The 14835-nt window shown below is 37.1% G+C and overlaps 1 protein-coding gene across 6 annotated transcripts in view; it reads left to right on the forward strand.

Moving 5' to 3' along the window:
- CDC42BPA (CDC42 binding protein kinase alpha) overlaps positions 1-14835 on the forward strand; it is a gene marked incomplete at its 5' end in the record, with an annotated part of 194289 nt that overhangs the window by 139618 nt on the left and 39836 nt on the right. For all 6 annotated transcript variants that reach the window (XM_084261410.1, XM_084261412.1, XM_084261411.1 and 3 more), the window contains 6 exons: positions 183-288; positions 1936-2060; positions 8974-9079; positions 9714-9862; positions 11845-11936; positions 14534-14610. In XM_084261410.1, the coding sequence (XP_084117536.1) occupies positions 183-288; positions 1936-2060; positions 8974-9079; positions 9714-9862; positions 11845-11936; positions 14534-14610 (655 nt within the window). The remainder of the gene's footprint in view (positions 1-182; positions 289-1935; positions 2061-8973; positions 9080-9713; positions 9863-11844; positions 11937-14533; positions 14611-14835) is intronic.

Genomic DNA, 14835 nt, shown 5'->3' on the forward strand with positions numbered 1-14835 from the left:
AGACTGCCTTGAGGCCATACGATGGGGGTGTAATGTATTACTTGCCTAGTTTTAATAGGCTGTGGTATTACCAGTGTCATACTTTCAGCTAGTGTGGGCATTGATCTTTATGTATTTAAGTAAATAGCATGATGGGTTTTAGAATAGGAAACCCCCTAATTCTGCTTCATTTTATTTCTTAGCCAAAGTGAAAGGGAGGAATTTGAAACAGAGTTCAAACAGAAGTATGAAAGAGAAAAGGTCCTACTAACAGAGGAAAACAAAAAACTTTCTAATGAACTTGATAAGGTAAGTGTTGGTTAGTTGAGTCTTGAGTTTACAACTATTGGACGCCATGTATAAGTTTGACAATACGTATATACAATGTATACATTGTATGTGTATTTTTGTTTAGGAATTGAGTTAGATAGTCTTACAGTTTGAGTTAGATAGTCTTACAGTTTGGTTAATTTTAAACAATGTGTTAAGAAAAAAAAAAAAAAAAAAAGAGTGTGATTTCTTTATATCACCCAAATACAAAAATGCACAGTCAATGATGTGATTAGATAGGATATATTTGCATGTCAATTACTGTGAAATAGCAGGGCCCCTCCCGCCTATTGAGATTAAGTGTTACTTTGAGATATTAAAAAAATACAGATGATAAGGCATATTAATTGAAGTCTATTGAGCAAGGAATAATTACATTTTGTGCATTTAGATTATCTCTTTATTGTTCATTTTGACAGGTTATTCAAGTTCATTGTGGATTAGCCAAGTCTTGCTAAACTTGTCTATTCTTTTTGCATTAGATTTTCTAAAAATACAATGCAAGTACAGTGTTCTTCAAAGTAAGAGTGTTTTAATGTTGGTGTTCAAATTAAAGTATATTTTCATACCAGCATAGGCAGTATTCCATATATACACCTATATGTAGGCTTAGCCCAAGAACAGAGAGAGACTAGTCACTTTGAAACTTTTTCTGCTTAGTCTTTTTTTCTTTTTTCTTTTTAAAATTTGGTTAGCTTTGTATTTTTCCTGTCAAATGACTTTTAATAAATAGGCATATTTAAATAAGAAGGCCATTTAAATGATAAATATGGAGCAGAGTACTTGTATTAGGAGTAAAAAGAGTATGCTAGATTAAAAAATGGTATTTTTTCATCATTTTGTTTTATTAATATATTTCGGTGCTAAAGGAAGCCTTTTACATGAGATTAATTCTCCTAAGCAAACCTTCCTATGAAGTCTATCTGATCTCTGATTCCAGTTTGACTTTCTGAATAATCATTTAGCATAATGAAGGTTTAGTTTCCAGGGCCGACTCAGGTTAGCTGTGGCTTTTGTCTTGCAGAATATGCATGTATGAATGACAGCTGTGTGAATGCAAGTGAGGTTAATTGCTAGGTATAACATATTGTACTTACAGATAGGAATTTAAATTCAATTTCCCTGTCTGCAAGTAAGTAAAATGAAAAATAGAAGAATATGAGGCACCTAGAGAATCTCAGGACTGACTTGTGCTTATGCCGGTTAAGCCTCCCATTCTCTATGGTTACTAAGCAAGAGAGAGGTTCAGCAGTTTTGTCTGAGCTATAAGAATTTCTGTGCCCTTGCTTTTCTCTCTTAATGTGTTTTTTTTTTCTATGTAGGGCATTCCACACCAATATTGTGCAAAGCAGAAGCCTTCTAAGAGTTACAGAGATACTTGGAGACTAATTCTCAGAAAACTTAAGTTGTTAGACTGAAAATGTAGTTCTAGTCCTTAAAAATGGCCTTTTGGTACAGCTAAAGTTGTACACGAGATGAGATTCTGGCTTTTATCATTACATGGTGTTTATTGCAATGGATAGCAGATGGATGATGTGGGAGAGGAGAACACATGGTCTTGAGTCTGCACAGAGGTGGAATCACAGTAGCTTATGTATTTAATGAGCTGTTTAAATTCTCATTCAGCTCACCACCATGTTTGAAAGGCTGAGTATGAATAACCGGCAGCTGGAGGAAGAGATGAGAGACCTGGCTGATAAAAAGGAGTCTGTGGCCCATTGGGAGGCCCAGATTACTGAGATCATCCAGTGGTGAGTATCTGCTCTGATGTCATTGCAGAGTCCCCTCAGCATGTGGTGGGGCTGTTAGTGCATTTTTGCCTTTGCACATGTCACTTGGAAGTGCTTAGGTAAAAGCTCATACTCATCTGTGATTCTGCTGTGGTTTTGGTTGAGATTTTAATAATATCCAAATCTGGAAAATAATGTTCCTCCTTTAGAGGGAAAGTCTCTTAGCAAATGCAAATTTTTTTTAAGTGCAGAAGAATCATGGACATTGGGTGTGGCTTGTGGCTTTGGAAGAATGCTGGAAGGAGTCATGTGCTGAGCTCATGCCTTGAGAGGAATAAGCCTGGGAAAAGCAGTGGCTGAGTGCTTGTGTCTTGGCATTCATTTCCTTCATCTGTTTGGCATGTGGCAGAATGAAACAAATACAGTGCAACTTTTAAGTGATTTTTTTTTACCTTTTTTTTTTTTCACAAGGAGGGTATTTGAGACTACCACAAAGCCAGTCAAGTGATGTTTCTAATAATACTTTAGCTAAATAAGACATTATGTTTCTAAATTCTTCTGTCCAGTTCTAATAAATTAAGGAAAAAAATTCCTGCCAAGTTGAGTCTACTAAGAGAAAAATATTGTTTTATCAAGGTGGCCTTTATTTTTCCTCTCCATGCCTGCTTCTCTCCCCTCCCTATTTATGGTCTGTTGCAGTATTTAGCATCTACAAAAACAGTTTGCATCCAGACATTTTTTACAGATCATCCACTTCTGGGAAGATTTCATCATCATGCCATAATCTTTTTTGGTTTACTCCTTGATATTCCCCCACACACTTTTTCTGGTCTCATGTCAGTGAAAGAATCTACTTTGTTGCATCAAAGCAAAAGTATGAAACTTTTTTTTTTAAATATAACTAGGGGGACATTGTACCAGAAAGAATTATGTAACACTTACCTGTGTGAGGAAGTCCATAGTGTCTCAAGGAATTATGTTCATAGCAGAGGTTAAAACATGTAAAGGGTCTACTTTCTACATCTTACATCTGGTGTCTTGTAGCTGTGAGTAGGTAGCCTGTGTTACGGAAATAATGACAGACCTAAAAGTTGTTTAAATGAACAATTAATTTTTAGCAAATCAGAATGCTTACTCATAAAAAAAACCCAAGTTATTTCACATTTTATATTGTTTTAAGGTAATGCTTATCTGTCTTAATGCATGAAGGTAACTGAACCCCGCTTTTCATACTTACATGTGAAGGCACTCAAAAAAATTAGCAGTTCTGGAAACAGACAAGTCAGAATTAGGTTTTGATTGCTTTACTTAATGTTATGTAAAAATGTGCCAAGAGGGTCCCTCCTTCAGTGTATAAGACTGTTTAATGATGAGGTTCAGGTATACGATAAAGTATCTTGCACGTATTAGAGATATTGCTGGAGGGTAAAAGGTTTGGGATTGAGTTTGGAAAAGACCTCCAAGATCAAGTAGTCCAATCGTCCCCCTACCACCTATATTGCTTTCTAAGCCATGTCCCTATGTACCTCATCCAACCTTTCCTTGAATGCCCTGAGGGACAATGACTCTACCACCTCCCTGGGCAACCCGTTCCAATACCCAACCACTCTTTCTGAGAAGAAATTTCTCCTAATGTCTAACCTGAACCTCCCCTGGTGCTATCTGCAGCCATTCACTCTTGTCCTGTCACTAGTTATCTACGAGAAGAGGCTGACCTCAGCTCACCACAACCTCCTTTCAGGTGGTTGTAGAGAGCAATGAGATTTCCCCTGAGCCTCCGCTTCTCCAGACTAAATGGTCCCAGTTCTCTCAGCTGCTCCTCATAAGACTTGTGTTCCAGACTCTTCATCAGCTTTGTTGCTCTAAATCCTTCATGGAAATGGATCAGGAACATGCAAGACTGACTTTCTGAATAAAAGCATTTTACTGATCCCTTATGATAATATAGTGCCTTTTAAAAAGTATAGAAATAAAAATTAAAACATCATGGAGGGGAAGTAGAAATACTGTGGGCAAACATTAGGGAGAGTTAAAAAAAAAAAAAGTCTGACTTGGTTCCAGATTCTAATCACTGTACATATCTCAGCTTTTCCTCCATACTTCTCTCTGCTTATGATAATTTTTTTTCAGCTATGTGAAGCCGTATCTTGTCTCACATTTTTTTTCTTGTAATGTTTAGATTTTCCATGTGTTACCCAGATAATCTGGTAATGTCCATCTGCTGTCCTTAGAATCCAGCACTGTGTTCTGAAACAAGGCCCTTCCTTGGGCAGCTGTTGCTGTGGAACTAGGGGGGTTGTGTGAAGTATTTAACCATATATAATAATGATAAACATTTGAAAAGGAAAAAACTAATTTTGAAGAAAACGAATCCTATTTGATCTGTCACAACCATGTGTTCTCCTCAGAAGAGCATGCAGTTTAAATCCATACCTGCCCACCTCTTATGAGAGGATTATGAGAACAGAATGCCTTGGAGCTAACAAAGTAGGGTAGAGCTTGTTGGATCCCTCTTCAAAACTATCAGATTTTTCACATAATAATTACTTTTAAATACGTATTTTTGTGCATACTTTATACCTTTTAAAAATGGAGGTTGCCTACCATTTTTTTTTTGTACCATGACTCATGAAGCATAGGAGGCAGTAGATGAAATTAATAACTGGTTTGCTCAACTCCCTGTAATAGTTTGAGGAATTTGTTCTAGCCTGGGTTTAAGTACCACAAGCCCAACAAGTCTTTGCCATCTAATAATGTCTGTCAGGAAATCTGCCCCGTTATTGGAGTCTGCACTTGGGTGGTTGATGCTGTCCCTTCACAACTTCTTGGGTCTTTCTAAATTATTCATTCTTTTAGATTTTAGAACTTGAAAGTAATTTGCATGGCCTATCGTGTTCCCATTAGCCTTTCCTTGCTTTCTTACTGTACTTCCTGTTTAGAGCAAATGTACAAAAGCCTTTCTATCTGTGGTGATGTTATCCCAAGGTGCCATAAATAGAGCTAAAATCTTAATAAAAACACTTGCATGAATCTTTCATTTCAAATTCGGATGTGATAGCAATAGACCCTCACAGATGATTCTGTCTTAATGGAGGTATTATATTGACAAGTTTATATTAGCCAAATCACTCATCATTCCTTGACAAGAGTAAGAAATACTGAGGCTTTTATAGTCAGCCATAAATTTTCCTATGGGACATGGGAAAGAGATTCATTGCATAGGAGGTTAATGCAGTTACTTTAAAAAGGGATCTTTTAAATAACCATGGTCTAATGTAAAAAGGAGGTTGATGAAAATCTTGGTAGTGATTCCCAGAGTACTTGGCAAGAATCTTAACTTATTAGTCTCTCTGGGAGGGATTCATGTAACCTAGTTCTACAAGTCTTAAGGTAGATATCTAAAATAAATCCCATGACTAGTACTGTAGAAGTCTATTTTTCTTCCCACTGAGTGGAAAGGAAGCTTAGACAACTAGTTCAGATGAAGAATTCCATATTGTTGATATGTTTATATGGATGAGCTAACTCCCAACTGATTTTACCCATAGAGTGGATATTAGACTTAAATTCAGCTGAGGCCAGAAGCCACGACTGTTGTTTACCAGAAGATTCATTTAGCATTCTCCTTGTTGACTAGGTATCTTTCCAACCAACTGTTGTAGTGTGGTTGATTTTTATCTCAAAAATTGATTCCAATTTTAATAAAGAAAAAAACAAACAAACAGCCCCCCTTCTGCCTTAAATATTAAAAAGCCCCAACTCTGCTATTTGAATTCTGAAAACTGATTGCTCTCAGAAGAAAGCACACCACAAATTGTGGAAAAGATTTAGGGAATGAATGGTACTGTGAAGATCTAGTAATATTCTGAGGAAATTGGATTGTGCAAGAAAGTCCAAACATGAAAATTTCTGAGATGCATTCTGTTTGAGTTAGGAGGTTAATGATCTATAAACCAGAAATTCTGGAGGGCAGGGGGAAATTTCAGGGTTTGGCAGAAGAGTGAAATGCTGAAAACTTGGAGAACTAGTTCTAAAAAAGTAAAGTTTGTTTGAGAGGGGAAAGAAACAATTAAGTTTGAGGATTTTCTTCACTTTGACATGAAGACAGAAACGCAAAAGCTCTAAGAAGCTATAGGGAGTCGCAGCTCTTGGACTTCCTGGGGATTCTTAAGTCAGGTGAGATGCAGCTTTGGCATAAGACCCCGGGGCTTCAAGACCCTTCCTGTTCTGCAAGTATCTCTAGTCCTCTGGGTCCATTTTATATTGTGAAGTATTTTAAAGTATCCTGTTATATATGAAAACATGTAATCTAAATTTTCAGTAAAGAAAGAAGTGACTTCGGGTGGAACCTGAGAACTTGTCTTCCTTAGGTCTTTTGCTGTGCTTATTAGTACTCTTTCTAAGAGAAGGGACAAGGAGATACATGCAGTAAGGGTAACTTTGCCAAAAAAACGCCAGCAAACCAGTAGCAAATTCAAAAACTCCGGAGAGCTCCTGAGTTCACGTTATGTTTAATCATTGCATCTCGTTATCGAGAGAATGTTGCCATCTAGTGGAAAACAAACCTCTATCTCAGCTCCAAATTGTTCTGCGTTGATTTAATGTCTTTAGCGAGTCTGAGGAGTTTCCTTGAACTCAGTGTAGATTTTTGCAAAAAAATACTTCATGGGTATATTTTAATTTTCTAGATTTCTACGTGTTGTGTGGAACACCTCTCTGAGATTGTTGCATGTACAGCTTTTCAGCACTTTTTCAGCCTGAAGATATTGTGCATCACAAACTGAAGAAGTTTGTCATCTTATCTATATGGCATAAAAATTGACAAAGAAATTGGACATTGAAAGTTTTTAAGCTTTAATTTTAAAAGTTAAAAATAAGGCACTGATTCAATTTTATTTTTAATCTGACATTGTCCCTCCTTTTCTGCAAAGGTTTGACTTGTCATGAAAAACAAAGATCAAACTGTGATTCCTAAATCTCTTTTACCCTTCTTGTACATCAGGAAAACTTACTTTCTCAGATTCTTTTTATTCCTGTGTACGCTGTTTTCTTTTTACCAGGTATTATCTCTCTTATCCTGAGTGGTTTGTACAAGCCAAGATTAACTGTATCTGGTCATCAAAATGTGTCAGCCAAAATGTTAAAGGAAAGAAAAATAGGTGTGCTGTTTCCATTGAGTTCCAGTATACCTTGGGGAAAATAGTGACTCATTAATATAAAAATTCCCACCAATTTTAATAGAGGCAGGACATGCAGGTTTTTTCCCTAGGCTCTTCTGAACCTTTTCAACTAAGTTGTAAGCAGGAGACAAAGGAGATAAAGCCTAAAGCTTGAATAATTGCTTGTTTTTTCACATTGGATGTCAGTTTTGTGGCAAGTGGTCACTCTTTTTGCGTTAGCATCCTCTGTATTAAAGGAGTCTTCCTTATATCAGTCTTAAACTGCATACCCAGAAGTCACTGCAGCCTGTAGATATTGAACCCATAGCTTCTGCATCTTGTCCTAAGACCACTATGGGAAAGCTCCTCTGTTCCTCCCATGCCCATGGCAGTTCAAATTAGTCTCTCTCTCTATTGCCTCCTGGTGATTATCTATCCATCTTTGTTGAAACATTATTTTAGTTTTCTAATTAATGATAAACTTACAGGTAGCACCTTATCCATATTCACTGTGTATGTGAACCCCACAGTATCAACCAGAGAAGCTTCTAGTGCTTTATAGATATGAAGGGGGAATCACTTTCTGCAGAAAGGTCCTTCTGCACAGCGCTTATCTCCAGTCCAACAGTCAGGATTACAGATGCTGCAATCAGTATCAGGAAGCAAGGATAAGTTAATTTCCATGAAGTAGAATAACTGTTTTCACATTTTCTTGTAAGTCATTTAAAGCTATTTGAAGTTCACTACTTTAGATCACATCCCAAATGTTTCTGTGCTTAGTGTTGATAGATCTAATTGTGATCAAGCTGTGGTATTAGACTGGTGGTTCAGGACCAGCTCAGAGACTTGAATATGCCCTGGTATTGCAGAACTTAGATTATTCTTCTTTGAGCAGGATGAGTGTTTTCAGACCCAGGCATGTAAGGTGAAAGGAAGTGTCTGGGGTGGTTTCTTGGGTATTTTTTTTTTTGGGGGGGGGGTGGGTTGGTTTGGGGTTTTTTTCCTGTTTTTTTACATTTTTCATAAGCTAATTAGGTTCAGTGAGGTAATTTTTTAGCAACTTCATTTTCTGTGTTAATACCTGAGGCAAAGTGAAGAAAGAACCCTCTGCTGTAATTAATCATAGAAAGGTGTTGGTTTTCTTTGTAAATGTTGATCAAAGAATCTGAAAACCAGACGTCTCCTCCTTGATGTTTTTAGACCCAGAAAACGCATCTTGATAGAAAGAAATCTTGAGAGATGAGAGCACCTTGTCTGGCTTACACTGTTCAATACCATTAAAATGAGACTCTTCCTATTTAATTAGCAATTCCTGAAATAACGTCACTGTGTGAGTCTACTAGTTCTCATAGTCAGTTAATACAGGAAAGTCAACCACTAGTTCCAGTATTGTGTGAATGGTTGTATTGGTGTTAAATTTTGCCTTAATTTAGTCCCTAAAACATAGGTTGAATCCTGAAAGGTTTCTTTCTCAGCATCTCAATTTCAGGTAGCTGACATTTATACTGAGACATACATTACTTAGATATGTAGTTCTTCAGTCTTTAGCCCTTGTCTCACTGAGGCATATTGTTTAATGGAACTCTGCAGGGCAGCAAAGCCTTAGTTCGTGTGGTTTTCTGAGTTTTTGGTTTTTCTTACTCCTCACATTTTACGATTTTTGGTTTGTATTCTGCTTTTTCCTGTTTCTGGTTGCTATTTTGTTGTAGGGGCGCTTGATTTTTCTTTAAATTCTTTGGTTAAAACACCTGTTTTCTTCCCATGTAATTGTGTAGGGTAAGTGATGAGAAAGATGCTCGGGGCTATCTTCAAGCCTTGGCTTCTAAAATGACAGAAGAACTAGAGGTCCTGAGGAACTCCAGTCTGGGTGCAAGAGCTACGGTAAGATTCCTTCTGTAGGTCAGTTATTTTGTTTGTTTGTTTCAAAAAGCACTAATTTGAGACTTTCAGCTGCAGTAATTTACCTGTCTGTAAGAGTCTCTGTTAGTCAAAAGTTAAACTTCCCTTGAGCTTCCCTTGTGAATATCTGAATAGCAAATTTATTGTATATTTACCAATTACGCATCAATATCTTTATAATGTGATTTTATATATGATCTTATTCGAGCAGCTACTTTTTTATATAGACATATATGAATTTGCTGAAGGAAATCTTTACTTTGGGTCTTGAAAGCCTTGATATCTTTCACTTCTGAAATGTGAATGTCCTTCATAGCTGTCAGTTGCTTCAAAGCACAACATAACTAAGAGTCACAAAATCTCATTGCTTTTGACATCATGACAGCCTAAAGCATTCATCTTGCCTGCTTAGTACTTGAGTTTAAAAATTATAATACTAGTAAGAATACTCTTTGTTGTGTTTTTTTTTTTAATATTAGATTACTTTGGAATTAATGGCCTCTTCTGTTAAGAACATAATAGACTGAGAAACATAATTGTTGAAGTTATCTGCATTCCATATTTTCTGGTTTATTTCCTCTTACTCTTTCTTCTCCCTTTCTATATTCTTTGCTAGGACATGCCCTGGAAGATGCGCCGCTTTGCAAAACTGGATATGTCTGCAAGGTTGGAACTACAGTCTGCTCTTGATGCTGAAATCCGAGCCAAACAGGCTATTCAAGATGAGTTGAATAAAGTCAAAGCTTCCTGTATCTCTACAGAGTGGTAAGACTGAATTGTTCTAATGGAAATTTACTTGGATGCCTCCCAGGGAGTGTCATGATTTTAACTGTCTTGTCTGTCAAAATCTGATAACGAGTGATGTGCCAGTTTCTTATATCCAAATCTCTTCATTGTGTAAGCAGCTGAACACCTACTGGGAGAATCTGAAACCTTGAAGACTTTGAAGGGACACTTTCTAATTAATAATATAATCTCTCCTAGCTATGATAAATTCATACTCAAGCAGGGTTGGGTTTTGTATCTTAGAACATACTCTTTTCCATAGCTGCATTGGGTTAACTGACAAAAATTAGTTCTTTCATACTGATTTGCACAGTAGTAAGATGTGCTTGTGAAAGATTATGAATTCTTTTATACCTTACTCAGACATCTCTCCCCACCCTCTCCCCCTTAAATTACAAAATTTATTCTGAGTTGGGTGAACAGTAGGAATAGTAAGAATTTCTAGGTTTCCAGCTTCAATCTAGCTCTGTTCAACACTGCCCAAGAGAACTATGGAAATCTCTTGGAGAATCTGTGGACACAGCTCTAGTGGCATGAGATTTCTTCATAGCACCCACTACTGAAACTGGTGCCTGTTGTTTCCTTCTGTTAGGTTGGTTAGAGAAATCAGACAAAACATGAGTTTTTCTGTGCCTTCAAGAGAATCCTTCAGATTTAAGAATAAACTTGTGCTACTGCTAACCATTGCAAGTAACTTCTGCTCAGAGAGGATTGAATTTCTTTAGCTGTCATTATGATTTATTTTACTAGCTGTTAACTCTATTAAGCAAAGAGATTTTATTAGATAAAATGCAAAGTTGTGATCAAATACAAAGCATGTATTGTTTGCATAGTTTCTGTGATATGTTATAATTAGACTTCACTATGGCATGATGAATTTGCCTCGAGAAGAAAATTGGTCCTGTACTGTGATGTGATAGTTACATCTACAAATTATGAATCCCTCTGGGCTGGAGATGCAGTGTTAGTCCTTTGAGATGGTGTAGTTGAAGTAGGTGCTCAGGCTGAAGTAGGACTTCTGAGCCTTACCTTAGATTCACAGCCATTCTGTTCCCTACTGCTTTCTCTATAAAAACAGTATTTTCTGCAACAATTTGCTCATCTTGCAGTGTGTAAGCACGTAGATAGACACTACAAGGCACGGAATTGGCTTCTGTGGCAGAGGTGGTGTGGAATGTTGTGTAAGAATTTCAAATACAAGTAAAATAAAGAATTTCTCTTCAGTTGTATTTGGAGAGCACTGACTTGTCTTGCAGCTTTAGGAAAGCAGTTGGGACAGAGCTGAAATTGAAGTGTGTTTTCTGTAAAGTATGAATAACTTGTCCACCTTACTTGGGTGTTTTTTGGGGCAAGTAACATGATGACAGGCAGCATTGTAGATGGTTTCAGAACAGGAGAACCTGTGTTTGCTTTGATAGGCAAGGCTAAGTGTGGTAGAAATGCATAGTATTGCTCCCCATCAGCTGTGAATCTGAAAGCACCGAAACAATGAACTGTAAAGTAACAGAAAAGTTGAGAAGAGAAATAGTTCAACATAATCTATGAGTGTCACGGGCACTGCAAATTAAAAAAAAAAAAACCCAAAACAAAACCCAAAAAAACCCCACCAAACAAAAAAACCATCCAAACCCCAGACAATTTAAATTTAAAAATACATGTGCTCTTTTTTACTTATTTTTACTCATTCACAGGATACAGGCTTACACTATTATTCATAAATTAGAAGTCCAAGCCTGTTAAATATATAAATGGAGCAATTAATGGCTTGTTGGGGAGATTTTTAACATACCATACTAAACATGTCCTAATAGGTTTATGAATTCATTCTCACATTTGATGACATCATGAAGCTTCCTGAGCATTAATGTTTAAGTAGCATGCAAAGATGGAAAAAGGAAAGTTACTTGTATCATGGGGTTTCACTATTTACATACAGTTTTTTTGTCTCTATTCTTTTGAAGTAAATTGCAAGAATCTGAGAAGAAGAACATGGAACTGCTGACAGATATTGAAAGGCTGAAGAAGGAGACAGAAGAGCTTAGATCAGAAAAGGGTATGGCAACTGTTATCCAAGTAAATAACATGTTTCACGTTGGTGGGTACATCTTATCAATTAACTGTCACCTTGTAACTAAAATAGGACACCAACAGGCTTTGGCATACCAAGCATGAGGGCAGCAGTTGCATATTAAAATACACCCCTGGAAGTTGGCAGTTGCACCTCTCATCTGTACCTGTCATATGCTTTGGTTTTGTTGATATACCAGTAAGGTGGTATTTGAGTTGAAACAGAATTGTCTTTATTTGGTGTGTGTATGGTGATTTATTCCCAGAAAACTGTTAGAAGTAAATAATGTGTTTCCCCTTTTGATGACGATGGGTGAAGATATTTAGACTTCAATACTGCTCATATTCATCTATGAATGTTTGGTTCGGTCTGCACAGAGAGTAAACAACTGCAGAGGCATTCATAGCATTCATTTGTTTCTGGGATGACTTTGTTGACTGGGTTTGTAACCACATAGTGAGCAGTGTGGTCATGTTTGCTTTGCTGTGGTATTAAGAGTATGTTCTGGGATTTCTAGAGCATCTGTCTAACAGTATTTTGCATTGTTGCTGGGAGAAGAGACTTTTTGGTAATTCTGAAATGAAAAAAAAATTCATTGAGAGATGATTAATGAATTGTCTGATTCTCTTCAGTTCCTGTAGTAGCTTTAATAGTTGTATCTGATGAGTCACATGGGAAGAAGGGTTTTTGCAGGCCAAACAGAATTACTTCGTTTTCTGTAGGGGAAACATTTGAAATCCAGAGTTTCCAAACCCTGGCAACAATTGCTATGTGTTGTTCAGCCTTTGCAGTCTAACAGCATGTCAATTGTAGTTAACATTCATCTGCTATACACATATATATGTAGGCCTCCAAGTGCTGGTCAACTGGTAAAAATAATACAGACTTACAGGCAACATTAAAAAATGAGTGGTGCCAATTAACATAAAAGAATTAGGAAACTGGTATTTGTTCACCATGCTTAGCACTGATACCAGAATTATGCTGCTTCTTCATGCTTGGAGCAGAACATTTGATAGTAGCTTTCTGGAGACAATAATGATCTGTCATGTTTAGCTTTCATTTATAGATCCTTGAACTGTCTAAAATATTATCCATGGTTACGTAGCTTCTGAAATCTTCCTTTGCAGAAGAAGAAGAAAATATTCCTTATTATTTCACCCTGTATTTTTTCCAGTGTTTAAAACCTTACTGTTTTTATGAAAATTGAGATGACCGTTTATGCTTTTCTTCTTAAAAAATAAAAAAAGGAAAGAAAATGTGCTTTTCAAGGAATAGTTAGTAGTTATGCTTTTTGCCAGAAATAGATTAATAAGATTGTACTGCAACTGTTCAAATATTTTAATAGAAGTGAAACTTAATCCAAAATCCTTATTATCTTTGGACTTGGATTTCTCTTACAAGAAGAAATATATGGATGTTGGAATCCTGAACTGCATGGAGGATTCAAATGTAGTCAGTGTACAGTGGTTGAGTACCGTCTTGTGTGTGGAAGTGATTGCTTAGATTAGCACTTGAAACCTTCACTGATTTTAAATGTGTTCTGGAAATTTAGGATGGTGGGGGAAAAAATTACTAAAATTATTCTGTAAATTAGCAGGTAATTTGAGAATTGGTTTTAGTCTTTTAATAGGCTTGCAGCGTTTTTCAGTTTTAAAGAGGAAAGTGCTCTTTATAACTTCTTCATTCAGCGTGGGTTATATTTTGGGCAAACAAAGTGTTAGAGCAAGACACTGACATTTTTTCAAAGCAATAGCTCCAGATAGCATTGGCCTTTTCAGATGCACACAGCCCTGCAGACTCTGGTTGTAAGAAGTATACACACACACACACATATGTAAATAAAATGTGTTTATAGTGTTGAGGAAGCTAGAGTTTGTATGCATCTGTGATTTGTGGACACCCAAAGAAAAGAAGTACAAAAAAGATCTATCTGGTGAAGCAAGGTAAAGTAGCAGTCATGATGTGCCAGCCTTCCTGCTTCACTTTACCAACCAAAAGCGATGTAAATGGTCTAGCGCTATAGATGCGTTTGACTCGTTACCCGGGATTGTGTTACTGCTGGACATTCAGAAGTGAGAGGTGCCAGACAGGCATAGAGCTTGGGTCAGGGAACCATGTTCCTTGGAAATGCAGTGTGGGCCTCCAGCAGCCTGCTCTGTACATTTCTGTAGAACCTCAGTGTTTGCCCGAGCTGCCTTGTCACGGTACTTTGTCCAGCATGTGACTAGAGCAGGGGTGACGCCTGGTACGTGAGTGTGTGTGCACATTGCAAATGGACATGAATAAGCACATTAGAAACCTGTGCCTGCTGCCCAACAGTGATAGTCGCTCAGTGTGTTTGGGTGCTGAATTCACACCACACGCATCCTAGCTTGGAAAAGGTAAATTGAACATAGGCTGCTTGCTTAGTGGGTGTATGCCAAAACACCTTTTACTCTGGAAAACAGACTGAACATGACAACTCGTTTTGAAAAACAGAGGTGGTTCAGGTGGATACCCAAACCCCGATTCAGCAAGGCAAAGGTCCTCCATGAAAAGGTCGTTTTTCTGTAGCTTAAAAACCTGCTGCTGTTTTCTAGGTGTAAAGCACCAAGACTCACAGAATTCTTTCTTGGCATTTTTGAATGCGCCTACCTCTGCTCTGGATCAATTTGAAGTAAGTGTACAGCTATTCTAAATACCTCTGTTAAGTCAGCGCAACTACTGCGGTCCTGTGCAGATTATATGTGTGTTTGCTGAGAGTTTGCTACTGTATTTTAATCATGTCACTCCATTTATATTTGTGTATAATAATCTGGGAGAATTGCTTGTCATTTGCAGTGCTGTTTACTCTTGAACACTATTAATCATAGTGAATTCTCTCTCAGATCTTGAAAGGAAA

The sequence above is a fragment of the Gallinula chloropus genome (assembly GCF_964237585.1).
Source record: "Gallinula chloropus genome assembly, chromosome: 3".
Lineage (NCBI taxonomy): Eukaryota > Metazoa > Chordata > Aves > Gruiformes > Rallidae > Gallinula > Gallinula chloropus.